At 39.8% G+C, this 21,795-nt stretch overlaps 1 protein-coding gene across 3 annotated transcripts in view; it reads left to right on the top strand.

The window, feature by feature from the left end:
• The first annotated feature begins 424 nt into the window (after nt 1–424).
• HNRNPR (heterogeneous nuclear ribonucleoprotein R) overlaps nt 425–21,795 on the top strand; it is a 35,357-nt gene continuing 13,986 nt past the window's right edge. The window contains exons 1-5 of one of the 3 annotated variants that reach the window (XM_082612629.1): nt 425–1,166; nt 4,365–4,533; nt 6,781–6,899; nt 7,452–7,559; nt 9,949–10,062. In XM_082612629.1, the coding sequence (XP_082468755.1) occupies nt 4,377–4,533; nt 6,781–6,899; nt 7,452–7,559; nt 9,949–10,062 (498 nt within the window). In that variant the 5' untranslated portion in view covers nt 425–1,166; nt 4,365–4,376. The remainder of the gene's footprint in view (nt 1,167–4,364; nt 4,534–6,780; nt 6,900–7,451; nt 7,560–9,948; nt 10,063–21,795) is intronic. The other 2 variants (XM_082612630.1, XM_082612631.1) reach the window with 2 other exon arrangements.

Below are 21,795 nucleotides of genomic sequence, written 5' to 3'. Positions count from 1 at the left end.
TTTGGTTGATAGCTTCTGGGAAATTTAAACGATCCTCGAAGTTATCTGGAAATCTTGCAGACCACCGCTTGCCTTCCTCCACTTCCCGAGAGGGATGGGGCAGTGGAGATGGGGTCGGAAAGGAAGGGCCGTGGGATGAGATAGGTTTGGACTAAGGCAAGACAGGGAACAAACCAGTAGGGGGTGGAAGGTGAGAAATGTTTAGGAATAACGGGAATTAGTCTCCCTTGGGAATGAGCCCTTTTCCTTGCACGGCTCCTTTGGTTTCGTAGTTGTATGTATCTGACCTATCTACCTTGTGAATATTCATTAGCTCCAAACCCCGTGAAGAAAGGTCTCTGCTCTGTCATTTGTAGGTAACATTGCTCTTGAGAAACGCCCACTTCAGCGATTTCCCTCACATTCTGAGCTGCTCCCAATGATGTGTGGAAGGGAGCCCGGGAGTCAGCTTTCCGAGCGTTCCAAGGGATGATTTTCTACACGAAGAAATTCTCCAACAAAACAGACGAGCCAAATCCTTAAACCGTGTTCTAACTAGAGCCCAAAAGACGACCTAGAGGGAGGCCGGACCGCGTGGCGGTGGGCGTGTCTGGGGCGAACGCCGGCGGCGGCGGCTCCCGGCGGGATTACCGGCGCTGTGGCGCCAGCCAAGGGGCGGGAGGGCCGCGGCCGAACAACCCGGTGCGGACGGTAGGGGGGGGGCTCCGGAGGCGGCCTACTTTTTCGGCCTCGCGCCGGCTGCAGACGAAGAGGGAGGAGCCTCGGCACCCCAGGCTTGGAGCACCGCAGTTTCGCCTCCACCCGGGGCTTCGCCACAGACCCCTTTGTGTTCCTTCCCCCCGCCCCGGAGGCTCCCCAGCCGGCGGCGCTGAGTTCCCTCATTGGCTCAGCCGACGGCTTCATCGATTGGCTCCCAAGTCGTCCGGCGTGGTGCGCCTCTTCTCGCTACTATTGGTCTTCTGAGCTGTTCCTCAGGCCGCCGCGCGCGGTGATTGCCCGGCCGCTCGGAGTCCCTGGAAGCAGTTCCGGGAAACCCCGCGTGCTGCCGGGATCGCGTCTCTGTCCATGAGGGGGGGAGGGGGTGGCGCGCGCGCCATTTCTAGTCGTTTTCAAAGCGCCTCGCGCTGATTCTCACGGGCCCGGCCGTCGGCCCCAGCTCTGCCCTGGTGAGTTTCGCGCCGGCCCGCGGGGGGAGGGGCCGGGAGCCCCGATCCGACCCTACTGGGCCCGGCCGTGGCACTGCGCCTTGTCCCCAGTTTCGTTTTCGCTCCGAGGCCCCGGGGTGGGGGTGGGGATGGGCTGGTGGCGGTTTCAGCCTTGTCCGGCCGCTCAGTTGAGGGCCTGGCCCAGCCGAGGCGCCTCCTCGCCCTCGCTCATCCTCCCCCCGCCCCTCCAACCCCCGGCCCACGGTCCGGCCGGCCCGGCGCCCTCCGCTCAGGCTGCCGGGCCGGGCGCGCTTTTCCCGCCTCCGCCCGCTGCTCCACGCGGCCGGGCCGGGCCGGCGGCCTGGGACGCCCGCGGCCCCATTGCCTCTCCCCGCCGGAGCCGTCTCGCTCCCGTCTCTTCCGGCCTAGCCACGAGTGGGATGTGTTGCTGATCCGGACCGGCATGGGGAGGGGGTGGGCAGAGGGCGGGATACAAACCCCGGGTGACCTGAGCCGGGAGAAAACTTTTGTGTGAAGCAGAGGCCAAAAGGCTGGTTTGTGTAGGAAGCCTCCCTCCCCTCCCCCATTCTGCATGCTGCGAGTCGAGATTTGAAGGAAAAAATGACTACTAGAGGCCATGAAACTTAGCCTTGGAGCGGCGCCTGAGATACCTAATTCTAAGACTGTCATAGGCGCGCTAAATTGGAAAGGCGATTCTTTTTCTTCTGCGGTAGAAACCGTAATTGCCAAAATTTAAAACTTGAAGCCACGGGGCTCTTGAAGGGTTCAGTCCTTTCACACTACCTGTTTCAGATTTTTGCTGTCCTCCGGAGGCTGAATTTATGTCTCATGAGTCAGTCGTAGGTTAAGGGCTTGACACTCCTAAGCCATGAGATAACCGTTAGTCTTCATTTCGTTGGTTCTTCCAAAGCCGGTCTCTTAAATGTGAAGAATTTTCACGAGATGTTCAGAAAAAATCAGGGAGGGGCTAGTTCCAGACTTCCCAAATCTCCCAGCAGCCCTTATTTAAATTTCTACTTTTCGCAAAAAAGTTTAGATCAAATGACTTAAGTCACATTAGTGTATTTGCTGCATCCAGAAATATGGTTTGGCTGTGTGGCATCGTATTGAATACACACAAGAGTTTTAAATGGTCTCATATGACATGAAAGTCTTTTTTTAAATGAGCACATTGTATTTGGCTTGAAGAGAGCTTTTTCCTTGATCCGAAAGGTTTTATTTTCTGGACTCTAATAGTTGTACGTTTTTGTTGTTGTTAAAGTTTACAGACTTTTTTTGTAAATTTCAAACAATTTCAGAATCAACTTGTAGAGAGCCTTTGCAGTGAATGGTAGTCATAAATATTTCTGTCTTGTGCTTAATATGCAACTTGTCTTTTTGCTTTACACATACTTAAAAAAATACCACCTTAACAGATGTTCGTTGAACTTTTCTGTTAAAAATTTGCTTTCTTTCCGTGACTAATAGTATTCCAAGGTGCAATACTGCAAGGGTCTTGTGATACGGAGAACTTCTGAGTTCTGATGATCTTATGGTCGTATTTGGGGGTGGGGGAGCATGGAAAACAAAGATGTTTTGGACTTTAGGATGCATCTTTATAGAAGTAGGTTGTATTAATCAGTAAACTGTTCATCTTAAACTGTAAGTAGTTTCTTGATCAGAAGTGCCAGTTTTGAATGGTTTTGTTTTTGCCAGTTCATCAGAATTTGAGGCTTGCCTTGAGAAACATTTATCCATCCAGCGATTAACCACGGAGTCTGCGTCTGTATAGACATTAGAGGGCTACTAAGTCTTAATAATGTTTTGTAATCATAAGAAGTCATGGTATTGTTTATCCCATTTTCAAAGTAACCCTTTCTGCATTTTCCTCTCTACCCCGTATTACCTCCTTCTTAGTCTTCCTCCCTTTTTCATTAACTTCAACTAAATATCGGTGGACTTTGAAATGAAGTTGTTTTAAGTCGGAAAACTGCACCTGGTGCATTTGCACAGTGTTTTGATAAGCAGTCTGGAGGTGTGGTTATCTTACGTATGGGTTTTAGTGCTTTTTAGGAAACTTGTACTTTCTTTATAGCGGACTAGGTATCTTGAGTTTCATCAAGAAAAGTAGGCTTTTCCTTGAAATCCACCTTCATGTCCTTTATTTCAGTATTCGTTGCAGTGTCTTTATTCTGGTGCTTATTACCTTCATCACATTATAATTTCACCACAGACAAATGCACTTTAACTTTAATTCCATCTTTTGAGGAGGTAGTATAGAGACTGGCCTTGTATGGTTTTATTATTTAATCTCTCTCTTCAGGGAGTTGATCCATTTCAGCATTATGTACAGGTTGAACACCCAAAACGATTTGGGTAGGTTACTCTGAGACGTCTGACCTAAGTTTATCCTAATTAGGTAATGTTTGTTGAAACTATTTGGAAGAAATTAGTTATCCGTTCTAAAATATGTTTTTTAGGTTTATTTTACTGATACGAAAAATTCAGTATACACTCATGATTTTTTTTTTTAAGAAGCAACCTTAACTATAGCTCACTTTTTATTTTATGTGGACTTAAAACAATCATTTAGCTTTTAAACCTGGTCATTTTTTCTTTTAAATCTGTGAATGGGAATAGCAAATTAATTTTAGAACAAAAATTAATGTCAAGTTGTGTTTTTTGTTTTGTTTTAAGTGAGGCGGAGAAAGCCCAAATCACCAGAATGTTGAACTAGAGACAACAGGGCATTTATTTCACACCTATCTTGGATTTGAAGCAGAGCTAGGAAATTTGAAAGTCCTTGAACCTTAAGTTGTCTGTGGGTGTTCATTCGGTTTTTAAACCAAACTTTTTAAAACTGTGTAAGAATTGAGAGCTTGAGGGGCTTTTTAGGATTTTGTGGTGATTTGTTGATAAGCTCATCAGGACACAACAGCTGCTTTTGTTAATCAGTGATTCTACCTTAAGTAAATTCAAGCCTTTATTTAACCTAGTGTACATGAAGTTCCTTAAATAACACTTCCATGTACATTTTCCATGGTTTTACAGAACTATTATGCAAATTTAGGTCAGATACATCAGAAAAGACATCATAAAATAATATTTTGATAGAAGTTATTAGCAGCATGTATACAAATTAGTTTAGATAAATCATGCATTGTCCTACAAACTAGTTATTTCTGGCTTAATGTAATATAGCTCCTGAATTTTTTCCAGCAGCATAATAAAATGGCTAATCAGGTGAATGGTAATGCGGTACAGTTAAAAGAAGAGGAAGAACCAATGGATACTTCCAGTGTAACTCACACAGAACACTACAAGACACTGATAGAGGCAGGCCTCCCACAGAAGGTGGCAGAAAGACTTGATGAAATATTTCAGACAGGTATAATATACATTTCTTGTTTCTGACTGGTTATGAAAGTGAGGGCAAACCACTTTGAATTTTATAGACTTTTTTTAAGGTTAAATATTATTGTTTCTGATCTATATAGAGCTGAATGTTACTTTCCCTTCATTGAGGGCATATTGGGTTTGACTTTGATATTCTTATTTCATTATTTCAAAGCCTTCTTAGTGTTGAATATGCAGTCTTAGTTGTTTCAGAACAGTACATCAATTTGTCTTAGATTTACCATCAATTAATATATATGTTTCAGCATATCAAATTTTACATTTTTTCTTAATCTAAATCAGTCATCATTTTGCTTTTACTTTTCTACTTTAGCTTCTTAAAGTGATTGTTAAAACAGCTTAGGTCTGATTAGGTGGCATAATAAGAGGACTAGTTAGACTGTATTGTCTGAAATGATAATAAATGTCAGACTCGTTGAGAGTTTGTGGCCTGTCTAGTTTCTAACAGACAGACATCCACAACTCTCAGTAATTTGGAAGTGTTTGGTTTGTAACAGCTGCCTTTTTTTTTTCTTTCTTTCTTTTTTTTTTTTTAAATCTAGGAGTCCCATGGTTAAGTGCTTAAGGAAATTTGAACATTTTAATATGGTGGTTGTAAGTGGTTTGAAGTTCTAAAGAGGGAGAGAAATATATCCCCTTAGGAAGTGTTGTTCATAAATAAATGTGTCCTTCCCCTTTGGGGCCATAGATGGAAACTTTCTTCCTCTGTGTTTTGTGTGCCTATCCAGATTCTGGGAGAGAGAATTGAACTGTCTCACAAACGTGTCTTAAGTACCGTAGTAACAAATATCTGGGGTTTTTTTGTCCTTAAAACATTTTTTATTTTTAATCTGAGAAGCTCAAGATAATTTTAGACATTAAAATGACTTCTCAAAATGACTCCTGAGTGATGGTCCCATTTGAAAATCAGTCCTCAGGAACTTTCTGTGACATTCTGCCATAGAGAATTGGCAGTGATCTGCTTTGAGATACTCTCTTGTAGAGTGTTCTGTTACTGATAAGAGGCTGATGGTTTGGGTGTAGGGTTGGATTGACAGAATGGACTGATGGCTATCCTGAGTTGTGGCTTTGGGTGGTGATATGGAATATTCAAGTAAGGAAACTCCAGTTATTTAGGCATGCTCATTTTGAGCTCTTAAAGCAAATCATGGCAACATTTTTTTTAAAAGTAACTTCGCAAGTGATAGTATTTATTATGGAGTAAAGTTCTTTTTGGCTTTACCAAAATGGAGTCACTTTTGATGTTAGTTCATATGGATTTGGGGGTTTTAATCTGCCAAATATTTCCATTTTACTTTGGATCAATTCTGAAATATTGAGAAATATAAAATTTAACAGACTTAAGAAATTATACTTAAACTTAGTAAATGTTCTGTGTGCAGTTAAATATACTGTATATATATATAGAATGCAATGCATATATTTTCTGTATAGTTTGCTTGTTAAGTCCACAGTAAAGTCCTTTTAATGCCATTTGCAAAAATTGTCATTGTTGACAGTGTTGTGAATGCCACAGCATCTTTTAAAATCTCATTGTGACACTTCTGAAGAGCAAAAAAATGCCTTAAAATATGACTTTCAGAATTGATTAATCAAGCTGCACTGGCATTTATAGAAAAGTTTAAAATTATGCCTTTCCACATTCTGACTGCAGCAAAGTAGATGTTCAGATGAATTTCATTTTATCTTAGGTGCTAAGGAGGGAAAGCCTGTGACACTTTTTGGAGAGTGGAAAGAATTATTTAGTAAAAGAGGTTCTCTCTTATTTTTTTCCCCACTTCTTGTGTGGTTAGCAGTAACTCCAACAGTGCATGTAATTTGAAGGTTGCTCCTTGGGAAATACAGTGTGTTCTTGTCACCCTAACATAACTTGTTACATTAATGCTTAATCTGTAGTACAGTGTGTACATCAGATTTAACTTCCGGAATCTAAACGTTTTGGGGAGTGGGAAATGGGGTTAGGATTTTTTTGGTTTTGGGGGGGATATGGGGATTGAAATTTATGTTTATAGGTGTTGACATTTTATCTTTTGTTTTCATATTTGTACTCTTGACCTTTCTGTATAGTATTTGTATAGCTGCCTATATACATACAGTTAAATGAAAATGTAGTTAGTGATAGTATTGAATATAACAATTCTTGATTAAACACTGATAGCACAGTTCAGATTATCCCCTTTGTTGCAATAATGTTACCCCTTTTCAATTTAATTTTTAGGATTGGTAGCTTATGTCGATCTTGATGAAAGAGCCATTGATGCTCTCAGGGAATTTAATGAAGAAGGAGCTCTGTCTGTACTACAGCAGTTCAAGGAAAGTGACTTATCACATGTTCAGGTAAGGTCATTATTCAGAAATGTCTTTGAACAACTAATGATCTGAGATTATTTTACTGTTACTTTTTTTCCTGTGGAGGAGTGGTATTTTTGTTTCTGACTACCTCTGCTTCTTTTAAAAAATTAGCTTAAAGAAAAAAAGATCTACATGGCAGAGAGTTTTCAGAAACACAAGCATAAAGGAAAAGTCTCTCACTCCCTTGTAATATTTTTGGATTATGTGATCCTGTTTTATTATCTTGGAGGGAAATAATGTTGGTGGGAGGAATAGATTCAGGACACCTGGCAAAATAGCCCAGATACATTTAAATATCTACCAATGGAAGACTGTTTTGCCAGTGTAGCAGGTAAGCTCCCCGGAGGTCTTGTGTGTCTTAACTGCTGTCTGTTCCAGTCTGGCATGTAACAACCACTCTGCAAATATTTGTTGAGTGAATAAATGAGTAAATATTTTGTTAAAATTCTGGTCTTCTGAAATTTAAATTTAATTATGTATTTGACGCTTCATCAATTCATGGTGGTTCTATTTCATTGAATTACTTGGCTGTTCTAGAACAAAAGTGCATTTTTATGTGGAGTTATGAAGACCTACAGGCAAAGGGAGAAACAGGGGAGCAAGGTGCAAGAGTCTACAAAGGGACCCGATGAAGCAAAGATCAAGGTAAAACTTGACTTGGATAGTTGTAATGAAATTAAATTTAATTATGAGATCAAATGCTTCTTTTCATGTTTCCTAGAAACAGTTTTTTTTTTTTTTTTTTTTTTTTTTTTTTGCGATACGCGGGCCTCTCACTGTTCTGGCCTCTCCCGTTGTGGAGCGCAGGCTCCGGACGCGCAGGCTCAGCGGCCATGGCTCACGGGCCCAGCCGCTCCGCAGCATGTGGGATCTTCCCGGACCGGGGCACGAACCCGTGTCCCCTGCATCGGCAGGCGGACTCTCAACCACTGCCCCACCAGGGAAGCTCTGGAAACAGTTTTTATTGCACGTAAAAAAAAAAAGAAAAAGAAAAACTAGCGTTTGGAAATGAGATAATTTAGGGGAAATTACGTAAGAAGAATTTTGGGGGCAGACATTTAATTGTATGTTTGGTGAAAATTCCTAAACATACTCTCCCTTATTCCTTGTTATTTTGGCTATGAATGACATATTTATTGATACTTCCAATAATAGTTTTTTAGATTGATTCAATCATGTCTTTTCAGTTTCTTTCCAAGTATTTTGTGTCTTTTCTCTTGCTGAAGAGGTGTTTTAATAACTGCTTTCCTCCTCCTCAGTTTTTATTTACTTCAGTTTCTTTGTTTGTAAACTGGGAACAGTAATAGTACCTACCTCATGAAGTGTGAAGGTTAAAGGAATTAAGATACGTAAAGTGCTTAGAGTAATGCCTGGAATATAGCGAGAACAGTATAACTATGAGCCATTATTATTATTACTATTATTATTTAGATAAACTGAAAGGTGAATATAGGGCTTTTAGTAAAAGAATTAAATGGGTATTGATGTTTTGCTGCAGTGATAGACTTTTGAGTTTGAAATAGTTAATTTATTTAACGTTGAAGTCTGTACAAGAAATATTTTAGACAAGAAATATGACATAGTTTTTATCATGTAACTAGCACATATAAAGCTCCTTTGTACCTTTTTCCCCTCATCTGTAAAATGGCGTAATCCCATTCTTATATCTTTTAACTAATAGATGAAAACTCTATATGCTGCTGTAGTGGTTGTTTTTTAAAAAACTTATTGCTGTTCATTGGATAGATCTGTATTATTTCCCTAAAGCTGGCTATTTGCTCTTGAGAAGGTGCATACTATATATGTAATATGTGTATATTACATATTATACAAGTAACGTATAATATGTAATATGTTTTGTGTGTATTCTATATTACATGTATTTCTGTGGTTAAAATAGTCAACGGTAGAAGAATGGAGAGTCTAAGGTAACTGGAATCCCGGGGTTCCTCCAGAGATATTTTTGAAAACTATTGAACTTGGTGATGTCTAAAGTCTCTTGCTGCTCTGACATGCTGTGATTTTAAAAACCTGAAGTGTAAAATTCTCCTTTCTAGGTAGATTCCATTTCTTTTTTTCCACGTGTCTTTGTTCTGTAGGCCTTTCACACGAACACAAACCCGTAAGGGCAAAAGGACATTATCTTCTTCTCTATGATTCCTCTTAATACCTAATATAATGTTGTGAGGAAGGTTGGAAATCAGGAAACATAGTTTGTTTTTTGAAACCTGAGAGTATATTCATTTGGTAATTGCCAGATGTTTTGAGTCTGTGCCGTATGAGAAATGGTCTGGTTTTTATGGAGCTTATGGTGTAGTAGGAGTACAAAACAACAGGATTAAACAAAATAAAGGTTAAATTATTTGAGTACAGTAGAAAGACTAGGATGATGTGAGAAATAGTAAATTAGAGAAGTTGCATAAAAGAGCTAGGACTTCTGCTTTTTTTAAGGATAGAGAACTTTTTTTTGTTTGTTGTATTATGAATTTATTATTGTCAGTATGATATGGACACTCAAATCACTTTGACATCCTTTAACGCCAGCATCCTCACTGGAATTAATACAACCTTTCCGCAATGTTCTTTAAAGGGGATAGAGAACATTTCATTTGAAAAGAGTCACTGGGTGTAAGTATGCTACGTAAAGGGAGGAAATAAGGAAAAAATCTAATTGACATAGAGGGGGTGCAAAATGAGGAATACTGTGGTACATAAGTATGAATAGGTAGCCTGAGGTCAGCTTATGTCGAAGTTTTAGTAATCCTTCCCCCTTTTTTCTGTTCTGATAACAAAAAAGTGATGTGTGCTTGGAGACTTAACTTGCCTGCAACTCTTTCCACTAAATGTATGGAAAGGAGAAGTAAAAGTCAACACGTGTGAGAGGAACCAGTGTGAACTTTGTGATTTTTTTTCCCCAAACTAAAATATATAACCTAAGATGTTAGGGTACCTTTTGGAAAATATTTATATTTTGATTTGTGTGTGTATGATATTTAATATTCAACTATAAATAATTATGTATAATTATCTTTAGGCCTTGCTTGAGAGGACTGGTTATACCCTGGATGTAACCACAGGACAGAGGAAGTATGGTGGTCCTCCACCAGACAGTGTGTACTCTGGCATGCAACCTGGAATTGGAACAGAAGTAAGTGTTCTTCAGCTGTTCGCTGAAATCTTTCCAGTTTGTAAATAATTCTACCTATTGTATGATGGGGGAAAAAATTGATGTTTTTCAAAGAGCTGCTATTATTTTTTTGGATATCCATCTGTATTTTGCTGCCATCATAAGTAGTAGTCATCATGTGACTGGTAGATACCCAAACACTTTGTAAAGGAATGTAGAGTTTTTGGAACTGGCTACTAAAACTGTGCAACTAACAACACACCATTTTAGGTCCTGGGGGTGAAGTTATCAAGGAGAAACAATTGCTTTATTCTGTTTTTGTTTTTGTTTTATGTCAGTAATTTTGAATGGTGCTTGTCCTCCCTCCTTGACCCTCCCCTTCATCACATAGAAGATACTCAGTGTTCACAGAGAGATTTATTGAAGGGAGTGGGTTGCACAAGGGAAGGATATAGAATCAGATAAAAGGTTGAGCACATTGGTCTATACTTGAACAAAGAAGGAATCCTTCCTCCATCTGTGTTTTCGTGAAGGTCTCTTCATATACCTTTGTGCTAGCCTATTCTAATCCTTTAAATGGAAAAAACTGTGTGCCAAAAGGTAAGCCCTGTTACTGCACGGACCTTTTCTGTTTGGTGTCTATTTAGTGCCTAGCATAGTGCCAGGAGTATAGTAGGCACACAGTATTTGACAAATAATTGGTTATGGTTTTTTTCTTTGAGTACTGTAATCCTGACTTCATAACTTAAAATTTAAACTAGGTTAAATGATAATCTTACAGGATTTTCTTTAAAACAAAGTGATGGCAGTAGCTTCCTTAGGTGATGATGTCAGTTAAAATATTTAGGTGGTATTGTTATATATCTCCTACTTATATTAGAATTCTAAGAAATCTTAAAACTTTACTCAAACATTGTCAATGGCACCCTTCTAAAAGCTGAAACTTAACTTTTCAGGTAGCCAGAGGCAAAGATTATTATTTCTGGTTTGTGAATAGATAAACAAAGACATCACCATTTAACATAACACTTTAGATGTATATCAGAGCTAATTCTAATTATGTTCTCTGTATGTAGAATGTTCTCTGTATGTAGAATATTTTCTGTATGTAAATGTTTACAGTTATTGGTTCCCTGAACTTCTTTTATACATTACAATTAATGTTCTGTTTCTTAATATTTAACATTATGAAAAGGGCTCTAAGCATTTTTGTTTTTTGTGATACCTGTATCAGCTACATATGTTTGTTTTGAGTCTCAAAAAACTGCTGTAAATTACTTAATGCTATATAATTATTGGTAGAGTTGGGATTGGGACTGTAAACCATCTACATTCCTTACAGGAGCAAGTGTCATTGAAACAATATACAAGTGAATGATATCTTTAGCCTTTTACTCACTTTTGTCCTCTCATTAATCCCCCTCCACCATCCTTTATCTTTAATGTTCTATTTATGTTGTGACTCTTTAAAATCTACATTTATATTTTATTTTTAAACAATATGGAAATATAGTTCAGCTTTCTTACAGGGACTCCTACACCATATGTATTTTTTTCTAATGGTTTTAAATTTTGTTCCTGGCATCAGGATTTTTTTTTCTCTTACCTTAAGCCCTCATATAAAATGAATAAAAGTGGAATTGATGCTTTGCCTTTTTTCTTGTTCTTGAGGCAGCTTGAAACACTTCCAAGAGGAGAATACATTTTGAAAAAGTTATCTGTAGTATACCATGTGATATCCTTATCAATTATTGCTACATTTTCTTAGTTTTGTTTCTTTGACTAATTATAAAATCCTTAGGAGTAAAAATTATTTGTATCATATGGTTCTGTTCTCCACAATGTCGAATATAGCCTGGTGTAAAATTAGTTGGTTGTATCTATCTCAAAATTATAGAAATAAACTTTTTTTTATTAGATTGGTTTCTTTAATGAGCTCTTTAATGGAAACTTGTTTTATCTTTGCTTTATGTAGATAAGGAAGGAGTTTGCTAGTACTTTAAGATTTCACTGGAAGTATTTGAACAATTTAATAGAGTAAACTTTTGAGTATCCGATTAGAAACAAATAGTATGCTAATTGTAAAATATGTATACATTCTCTTATATTGCACTCCCTCTTTAGCAGAAAGATGCATTTTTCTGTATGTTAGATATCATTACATACAGCAGATATGGTTGCAGCAAAAATCCCTATATGAGATCACCAGCCTAAGCCACTCTTGTCAAGCAGTTTGTTGCAATAAGAGTGCAGTGTAAAAGTTTGGATTTCTCCCTTAAGTTTAGATTTCATGAGATTTGGCCTATATGTTTTGAAAATTAAAGTTTTTAACATACTGGGTTGATGATAGGTTTAGTACATAATTGGTTTTAATTGGTGTCATATGGATGCTCTAAGGTTTGGGTTTTCTTTTTTGGTTCATTACAGTTACTAAAAATTATTATTAGCTCTTTCTTTTAATGTTTTATTTTATTTATTTATTTATTTTTATTTTTGGCTGCGTCGGGTCTTCGTTGCGGCACTCGGGCTCTTCGTTGCAGTGCGCGGGCTTCTCTCTCGTTGTGGCGTGGGGTTTTCTGTCTCTAGTTGTGGTGAGCGGGCTCCAGAGTGTGTGAACTCTGTAGTTTGCGGCACTTGGGCTCTCTAGTTGAGGCGTGTGGGCTTAGTTGCTCCACAACATGTGAGATCTTAGTTTCCCGACCAGGTATCTAACCCATGTACCCTGCATTGGAAGGCGGATTCTTAACCACTGGACCACCAGGGAAGTCCCCCCAAATTATTATCAGCTCTTGACTGAGGAAGTTGAAATTAGGGTCAGTACATGAGACTGACATTATTAAAATTAAGCTATGAGAAGGCTACGAGGTTTTATCTTTGGATAAAATCTACTGTAAAGGGCTTCCCTGGTGGGGCATTGGTTAAGAATCTGCCTGCCAGTGCAGGGGACACAGGTTCAAGCCCTGGTCCGGGAAGATTCCACATGCTGTGGAGCAACTCTAGAGCCCAAGAGCCACAACTACTGAAGCCTGCGTGCCTAGAGCCCGTGTTCCGCAACAAGAGAAGCCACCACAACAAGCCCGCGCGCTGCAACGAAGAGTAGCCCCTGCTCACCACAACTAAAGAAAGCCCAAGCACAGCAACGAAGACCCAGTGCAGCCATAAATAAATAAATAAATAAATAAATAAAAATCTACTGTGAATTAACCCTATAAGTGAGTACTCATTAATGGACATAGTTGCTAAGCATTGACCTTGAGATGAGAAATACACAAGAATGATAAGTATCAATTTTGAAATGCGTGTTTTTTTTTTTAGTGTGCCTTGGCTCTCAGGCTTAGTCTGGTTATAATATCTTTGTATCCTTTTTTTTTCCTTTTTCTTCCAGTTTTATTGAGAAATACTTGACATACAGCACTATATAAACTTAAGGTGTACAGCATAATGGTTTCACTTACATACATCATGAAATGATGACCACACTGAGTTTAGTGGGCGTCCATCATCTCATAAAATTAAAGAAATAGAAAAAAAAAGTGATTTTTCCTTGTGATGAGAACTCTTAGGATTTACTCTCTTAGCAACTTTCTTATATAACATACAGCCGTGCTAATTATATTATGTTGTACATTATATCCCTAGTACTTATAACTGGAAGTTTGTACCTTTTGACTACCTTCATCTAGTTCATCCTCTCCTCAACCCTGCCTCTTGGTAACCACAGATTAATCTCTTTTTCTATGAGTTTGTTTGTTTGTTTTTGAAGTACAGTTGACTTTCAACACTGTGTTAGTTCCAGGTGCACGACACAGTAATTTGATATTTCTGTAGTTTCAAAATGATTACCATGATAAGTCTAGTTACCATGTGTCACAGTATCTTTCTATTCTTCAGCTGGTATTGTAAAACTGTTTTAATTTGTTTCCATTGACAAATGTAATCTCTATGGAGATCATGTCTATGTAATAAACTCTTGTTTAAAGAGCATAGCACTGATGATCTGTTGAGGAATTCAAAGGAAATGATAGATTGGGATCTAACTCTTTGGTGTATTAGCTAGTTGAAGTGTTAAAGAACCAGTGTATTTAACAGACCTGTAAGTATATGACTTTGTAGCATCTGAATTGAATTACATATAAAGAAAAGCTGCTGTGTTTGCAAAATAGCGAATAGGAGCTGGATAATGGAACCACCCTAGTAGATAATCAAAAGACACTGTTGAGGGACTTCTCTGGTGGTCCAGTGATAAAGAATCCGCCTTTCAATGCCAGGGACGTGGGTTCAATCTCTTTTTGGGGAACTAAGATCCCACATGCAATGGGGCAACTAAGCCCGCACGCCTCAGCTAGAGAGCCTGAGTGCCGCAAACTACAGAGTCCACGCACCCTGGAGCCCACGTGCCACAACAAAGAGCCCGTGCCACAACGAAAGATCCCGGACCCCTCAATGAAGACCCCCCACGTGCTACAACTAGGACCCTATGCAGCCCCCTCCCCCCCCAAAAAAAGACACTGTTGAGCTGTATGGTTACTTCTGTTGATTCCTTCCAGAGTCTCAGAGGGCTTCCTCTATTACTGTTGAAATAATGAGTGGATAGATGATAGACAGCCAAAACTTTCAAAGCCTTAATGCCTAGTGGGTAAAGGAAGAACTGTTGTTAGGGTATTCGCTAGATTCTGTTGGTCCTGGAGGGGGAGGATTAACCTGATTGAGTGGTTACTCTGAACAGCTCATATGGAGCCAGAATGGCTCAACAAGTTAATAAAAGGAAAACATTTATGTTACATTTTAGTTAATTAAAAATAGAGCTTAAAAACTTTAAAAAGAGTGATCTTAGTTTTTGAATACTATTTATTTTCAGCCTTTTTAAGTTCTTTTAATGTCCTAAGTTAAATTGATCTTGAAATGAGACCATCTCCTATTTCTCAAACAAATCAGTATTTTTGGCATGTTTCTTCATGGACCCCAGTGATTATAATATTGGGCACTTTGTTAACCATAGGTTTGTGGATGTTTCTTTTATTTATTTATTTATTTATTTATTTATTTATTTATTTATTTATTTATTTATTTATTTAATTTTTTTGTTTTGTTTTGGCCGTGCCACGGGGCATGTGGGATCTTAGTTCCCCGACCAGGGATCACACCCATGCCCCCTGCAGTAAAAGCATGGAGTCCTAACTACTGGGCCACCAGGGGATTCCCTGATGTTTCTTTTAAAATAGAACAGTATTCTTATGGAAAAGCTATAAGTTGGACTTCCAACGTTCAAATGATAATTTAGAGTATGAGGAGCTTGCTGTTACGAATTCTTTCTGTAAGGTAATCATTAAATTGCTTTTCCTGAAAATACAGATTTTTTTCATTTTAGGTATGCTTAATGAAGCAAACCTGAATGGTTCTAAAAATATAGACATGTGTCATGAAAGAAGTATAATAATCTGACACTTAGCTTCCTCACTTAGGTATGTTCAACTGTTGTTTTTTTTTTTTAATTTATTTTTGGCTGCGTTGGGTCTTTGTTGCTGCCCACGGGCTTTCCCTAGTTGGGGTGAGCGGGGGCTAATCTTTGTTGCGATGCGTGGGCTTCTCATTGCGGTGGCTTCTCTTGTTGCGGAGCGTGGGCTCTAGGCACGTGGGCTTCAGTCGTTGTGGCTCATGGGATCTAGAGCTCAGGCTCAGTAGTTGTGGCGCGCGGGTTTAGTTGCTCCGCGGCATGTGGGGTCTTCCCGGACCAGGGCTCGAACCCGTGTCTCCTGCATTGGGAGGCGGATTCTTAACCACTGCGCCACCAGGGAAGCCCCTCAACTGTATTTTCATAGTGCCACTGCATGTGCTTTCTTTGCTTTTGCCTGTGTTTGTAATGGGTAGGGAGAAAATATGGATGGTGAATGATGTAATTATGAAGCACAACTGCATTATGTTAATAGAAACAATATAAAGCAGAATTTTCTTCCCAGAACAGTTTTTAAATACTCAAATACAGATATTCTCAAATTTAAAAATATTCAAACCAGGCTAGGCCTAGTGTGGCCAGAGAACCTAGCCACAACAAAAAATACATTTCAAAATTAATACCAATTACTCTTGTGTATTTTTTGTTTCAGGATACCTTTTATCAGTAGCTTTTTTTTTTTTTTTTAAGTGTTGTGCCCTGTTAATGAATGCTGATTTATAGAGTTGATAATGTTGTAAGGTGATATGCCTGAAGCTAGTGAGAAGTGGTCAGATTCTGGATAATTTGAAAGCATATCTAACAGGATTTATTGATGAGTTGGATATGGAGATATGAGAGAAAGGAACCAAAGATGACTTTAAGACTCATGACCTGAGTGGCTAGAAGGATGGAATTGCCATTTGTTGAAATGAGGAAGGCTATAGAGAAGAGCAAATTAGCAGGATTGAAAGATAGTAGTTCAGTTCTGGACATGTTACGAGTTATATGTCTCTTAGACATCCAGATGGAGCTGTTGAGTGAGCAGTTGCTTCGATCATGGAGTTCATAGGAGAATTCTGACTGGAGATTATAATGTGGGAGGCATAAGCATCTAGATGGGTTTTTAAAATATATATATATATATATACACATATATATATATATATTTATATATATTTATTTATTTATTTTTGGCTGCCTTGGGTCTTAGTTGTGGCATGCAGGCTTCTCTCTAGTTGTGGCGTGCAGGCTCCAGAGTGTGTGGGCTCTGTAATTCCGGCATGCAGGCTCTCTGGTTGTGGCACACAGGCTCTAGAGCGTGCGGGCTCAGTAGTTGCAGCATGGGCTTAGTTGCCCTGCAGCATGTGGGATCTTAGTTCCCCGACCAGGGATCGAGCCTGCATCCTCTGCATTGGAAGGCAGATTCTTAACCACTGGACCACCAGTGCAGTCTCTAGATGGTATTTTAAAACCATGAGTTTGGGTGTGTCACCAAGGAAGTGTGTGTAGCTAGAGAAAAGGTCTAAGATCTGATTCCTGCAGCCCTTCAACATTTAGAGTTTGGGGAGACAAGAAGGAACTAGCAAAGGGGACTGAGAAGAAAGAGCCAATGAGGTAAGAAAAACCAGGAGTGGGGTGTCCCAGAAGTCAAGTGAAGAAAGTTTTCATAGAAGGAAGAATGGTTTATTATATCAAACTTCCCAAGTAAGATGAGGACTAAGAATTGACATTTGATTGTGACAGCATTGATGGCATTATCGACTGGAATGGTGGTAAAAGCCAGATTTGGAGAAGATTCAAGAGACTAAGGAGATGAGAAATTTGAGGCAGCAAGTATATATGGCTCTTTTGAGCAATTTTGCTACAAAGGGTAGCAGAGAAATGGGGCAATAGCTAGAAGGTGTTATAATCAAGATTTATTTTTTATTTATTTATTTTTTTGCGGTATGCGGGCCTCTTATTGTTGTGGCCTCTTCTGTTGCGGAGCACAGGCTCCGGACATGCAGGCTCAGCAGCCATGGCTCACGGGCCCAGCCACTCCGTGGCATGTGGGATCTTCCCGGACCAGGGCACGAACCTGTGTCCCCTGCATCGGCAGGCGGACTCTCAACCACTGCGCCACCAGGGAAGCCCCTATTTTTTATTTTAATTTAAATTTTAAGGGAGAAATTATAACATACTATGTGCTGATAGGAATGATCCATGTATAAAGGGGGAAATTGATGATAAAATTGTTGCCGGACCAAGGGTCCTTGAGTAAGAAAGAAAGGATGGGATCTAGTGTGTAAGTTACAGTATGAGGTAGATGTTCATTCGTATATTCATTCCAAGATGAGCAGCTGTTGTGTCCCTGGCACTGTGTTCAGTGCTGGGAACAAAATGAGGATCAAGATGTGGGCTCTCTGCTCACATGGAAATTGAACCCTCTTGCTGATGTTATTCCCAGGTAAGGATCTTGAGACTCACTGATTGAGAAACTTGCTCAAGGTAAATAAAATGTAGATTTGAATCCCACATAACTAAAAACTCACTGTTTCTCAAATTCTCCCTCCCTTTAAGCTGTCACCCTACTACAGCAAGCCACCATCATCCCTTGCCGTATGAAGCTGACTGGTCAGCCTGTTTTTCCATACAGTCCACTTTCTATCCAGCTGCCAGAATATTCCTTTTTTTCCTTTTTCTTAAATTAATTAAATTAATTAATTAAATTAATTAATTTTATTTTTGGCTGCGTTGGGTCTTGGTTGCTGTGCGTGGGCTTTTCTCTAGTCGCGGCGAGCGGGGGCTACTCTTCGTTGCGGTGCGTGGGCTTCTCACTGCGATGGCTTCTCTTGCTGTGGAGCATGGGCTCTAGGTGCGCAGGCACCTAGTTGTGGCTCGCGGGCTGTAGAGCGCAGGCTCAGTAGTTGTGGTGCACAGGCTTTGTTGCTCCTCGGCATGTGGGATCTTCCCTGACCAGGGCTCGAACCCATGTCCCCTGCATTAGCAGGCGGATTCTTAACCACTGCGCCACCAAAGAGGCCCCAGAATATTCCTTTTAGAACATAAGTAATACCCAGTTGTTTGTCTGCTCAAATCCTCTGTCTTCCTAAGAAATAAAACTCAAACTTCTAACCATGGTTTAACTTAATCTGGCCCCTGTTCTCTCTTTCCCATCACTGTCTCCTGTGTGGACATTTTATTTTATTTTAATTTTTTAAAATAAATAAGTATTTATTTATTTGGTTGCACCAGGTCTTAGTTGCAGCTGGTGGGCTCCTTAGGTGTGGCATGCAAACTCTTAGTTGCGGCATGCATGTGAGATCTAGTTCCCTGACCAGGGATCAAACCTGGACCCCCCGCATTGGGAGCACGGAGTCTTACCCAGTGCGCAACCAAGGAAGTCCCAGATCTTTTATTTTAATCACTGGCCTATTTGCTGTTCTTCAGATATGTCAGTTGTACTCCCCATCGTTTTGTACTTGTTCCATCACCTTGGAATGCTCTTTCCTCAGATTTTTACTTTATTTTCTCTTTTAGGTCTCAGTTCAAATTCACCTTTTCAGGGAGGCCCTTCTATTAAAATACAACCTCTTCTTCCTTTATCCCTTTTCTTTGCTTTTTTAAAAAAATATTTATTTATTTATTTGGCTGCGCCAGGTCTTAGTTGAGGCTTGCAGGAACTTTTTTTTTTTTTAGTTGCGGCATGTGGGATCTTTTAGTTGTGGCATGCGAACTCTTAGTTGCGACATGCATGCGAGATCTAGTTCCCTGACCAGGGATCGAACCCGGGCTCCCTGCATTGGGAATATGGAGTCTTAGCCACTGAACCACCAGCGAAGTCCCCCTTTTCTTTGCTTTTATTTTTTAAATTTTTAAAAAATAAATTTATTTTATTTATTTTTGGCTGCGTTGGGTCTTCATTGCTGTGTGTGGGCTTTCTCTAGTTTCGGCGGGTGGGGGCTGCTCTTCATTGCGGTGTGTAGGCTTCTCATTGCGGTGGCTTCTCTTGTAGTGGAGCGTGGGCTCTAGGCTCACGGGCTTCAGTAGTTGTGGCATGCGGGCTTAGTAGCTGTGGCGCACAGGCTTAGTTGCTCTGTGGCACGTGGGATCTTCCCGGACCAGGGCTCGAACCCATGTCCCCTGCATTGGCAGGCAGATTCTTAACCACTGCACCACCAGGGAAGTCCCTTTGCTTTTATTTTACTTAGCTTTTACACCTCCTGAAATCATATTGTTTATCTTTAAAATTTTTTTTTGTCTGTCAGTAGAATACAAGCTTCATTAGTGCCTAGACCTTTCTGTGGTGTTCACTCTTATCTCTAGAATGTAGAAAAATACATGGCTTATGAGTCCATGTCTCGTGAAAGGTCTGGACAAGTTCTCTGAATAGAAAGGGAGCCAGTTATCTGTATAGGGTAGCATTATACATTGGAGCGACTTCAGCTTATATTTAAAAAATAAATTGGAGGGCTCCCCGGTGGCGCAGTGGTTGAGAGTCCGCCTGCCGATGCAGGGGACATGGGTTCGTGCCCCGGTCCAGGAAGATCCCACATGGCGCAGAGCGGCTGGGCCCGTGAGCCATGGCCGCTTGAGCCTGCACGTCCGGAACCTGTGCTCCGCAACAGGAGAGGCCACAACAGTGGGAGGCCCGCGTACAGCAAAAAAAAAAAAAAAAAAAAAAAAATGGATATGGATGGGAATGGGAGGGATTAAAAATATCTGAGGTTTTTATTTATGAGAGTATTATTTCCTCAGTCATCTTGGGGTGGAGGGGGGAGCAGAAATTACGTTCTCCCAAGAGAAATGTGGGGAAAATCAGAGGAGCCGCCTGACAAGGGTGGGTTTTAGTCATTTTGATTTTTGGATAAAGGAAACGTTTGTTACAAATATATTATACCTTTATTGTAAAATATTTAGAAAATATAATAAGGAGAATAAAATTAGAGTAGTTTTTTTCATGTATTGATAACAACTTTTAATATTCTGATACATAGTCATTCTTATCTATACATACATTTATAATCAAAAAACAGAAATTGGCGTTGCTGAACTTACTGATGATTTGGGATAAAATCAGGACTATCAGAGGAAATGTTTAATAGGTAGTTGGAGATCTAGAATTAGGTCTTGGGATGTATGGGATGTATTGGGAGATGACTGTAGAGTTGTAGCCTTTGGGAATGGATATGATCCTTACGAGTGAAGAAAATACAGTGAATTATGGGAAATAGGGCCATAACTTTGGGAAACATGCAGATTATTATTAGATGGATAGACGAATCACCATGGAAAGGATAGAGGAGTAGTTAAAGATTAAGACCAGGTTAGTGGAGGATTCTGAAAGCTTAAGGGAAGAGAATTTTCAGAAGATAACATCACCAGTGTTAATGCTTGTTGAGAAGGCAAGGATGATGAGACTGAGGAAAGAAAGACTTCTGAATTTGGTCCTTAGAAGTCCATTAGTGACGTTAGGGCATACAGTTTAGTGATAGAAGAAGAAGCCAATTTTTAGAGAGTTAAAGAGAGCGTAGATGCAAGTACTTTTCAGAGTGAGCTTTTATTAGAAAGATGGTTCTGTAGGGATGTCACTCAGATGATGCCTGATGTCTTATTTATACTTTTCGTAGCTGCACAGTACTAAGCATACAGTAGATGTGTTGAATAACTGCATGAGTGAAATAAAACAGATATGGGCCATGTGTTCAAAGCATTTAAAAGTGAAAGGAAAGATACAGGCTAAAAAAGGGGGTTTTTTGTTTGTATTTTGTTTTGTTATGGGAGATTTGGCATGTTTGAAGCTGGAGGAACCACTGGGAAGGAGAGAATGCACTGAGCAAAATAGGACAGTTGAAGAGATGAAGATGTGCGATTATTTCCAGAAGAAGGTAGTGAGAAGAAATGGGCTTACTTATTAGGGTTAAGGAGCTAACCTTTTTTTGGAAGGGAGGTGAATTTCTGAGGTATAAAGGAAAGAAGTGAAAATAGATGTTGAGAAAGGTTTTTAAGACTGAGAGGAAAGAATGTTAGGAAACCAGTGGCTTTGCAGGTGATCTCCTTAGAATGAGGTTTAGTGAACGAGGATTGGAGACTTTAAGGAGGTAGACAAATGAGAATAGCTGTCATGTGAGAATTGTGCTAGAGATTTAGAAGAAGACCTCAAGTTTTACCAGGTAGCAGTGAAGGTGAATCTGATTATTTTGAAAAGGATTGTCTTAAGATAGCACAACTGTAGTAGAGCTTATTAACACCAGAAACTTAATCTCCAGTAATAATATTGGCATCTTTTGGATTGCTATTATTATTACTTCATTAATCAGGTCATTTCAGAATATGAAATG

The sequence above is a fragment of the Mesoplodon mirus genome (genome assembly GCF_964341445.2).
Source record: "Mesoplodon mirus genome assembly, chromosome: 3".
NCBI lineage: Eukaryota > Metazoa > Chordata > Mammalia > Artiodactyla > Ziphiidae > Mesoplodon > Mesoplodon mirus.
This window is presented reverse-complemented; position numbering and strand designations above follow the sequence as displayed.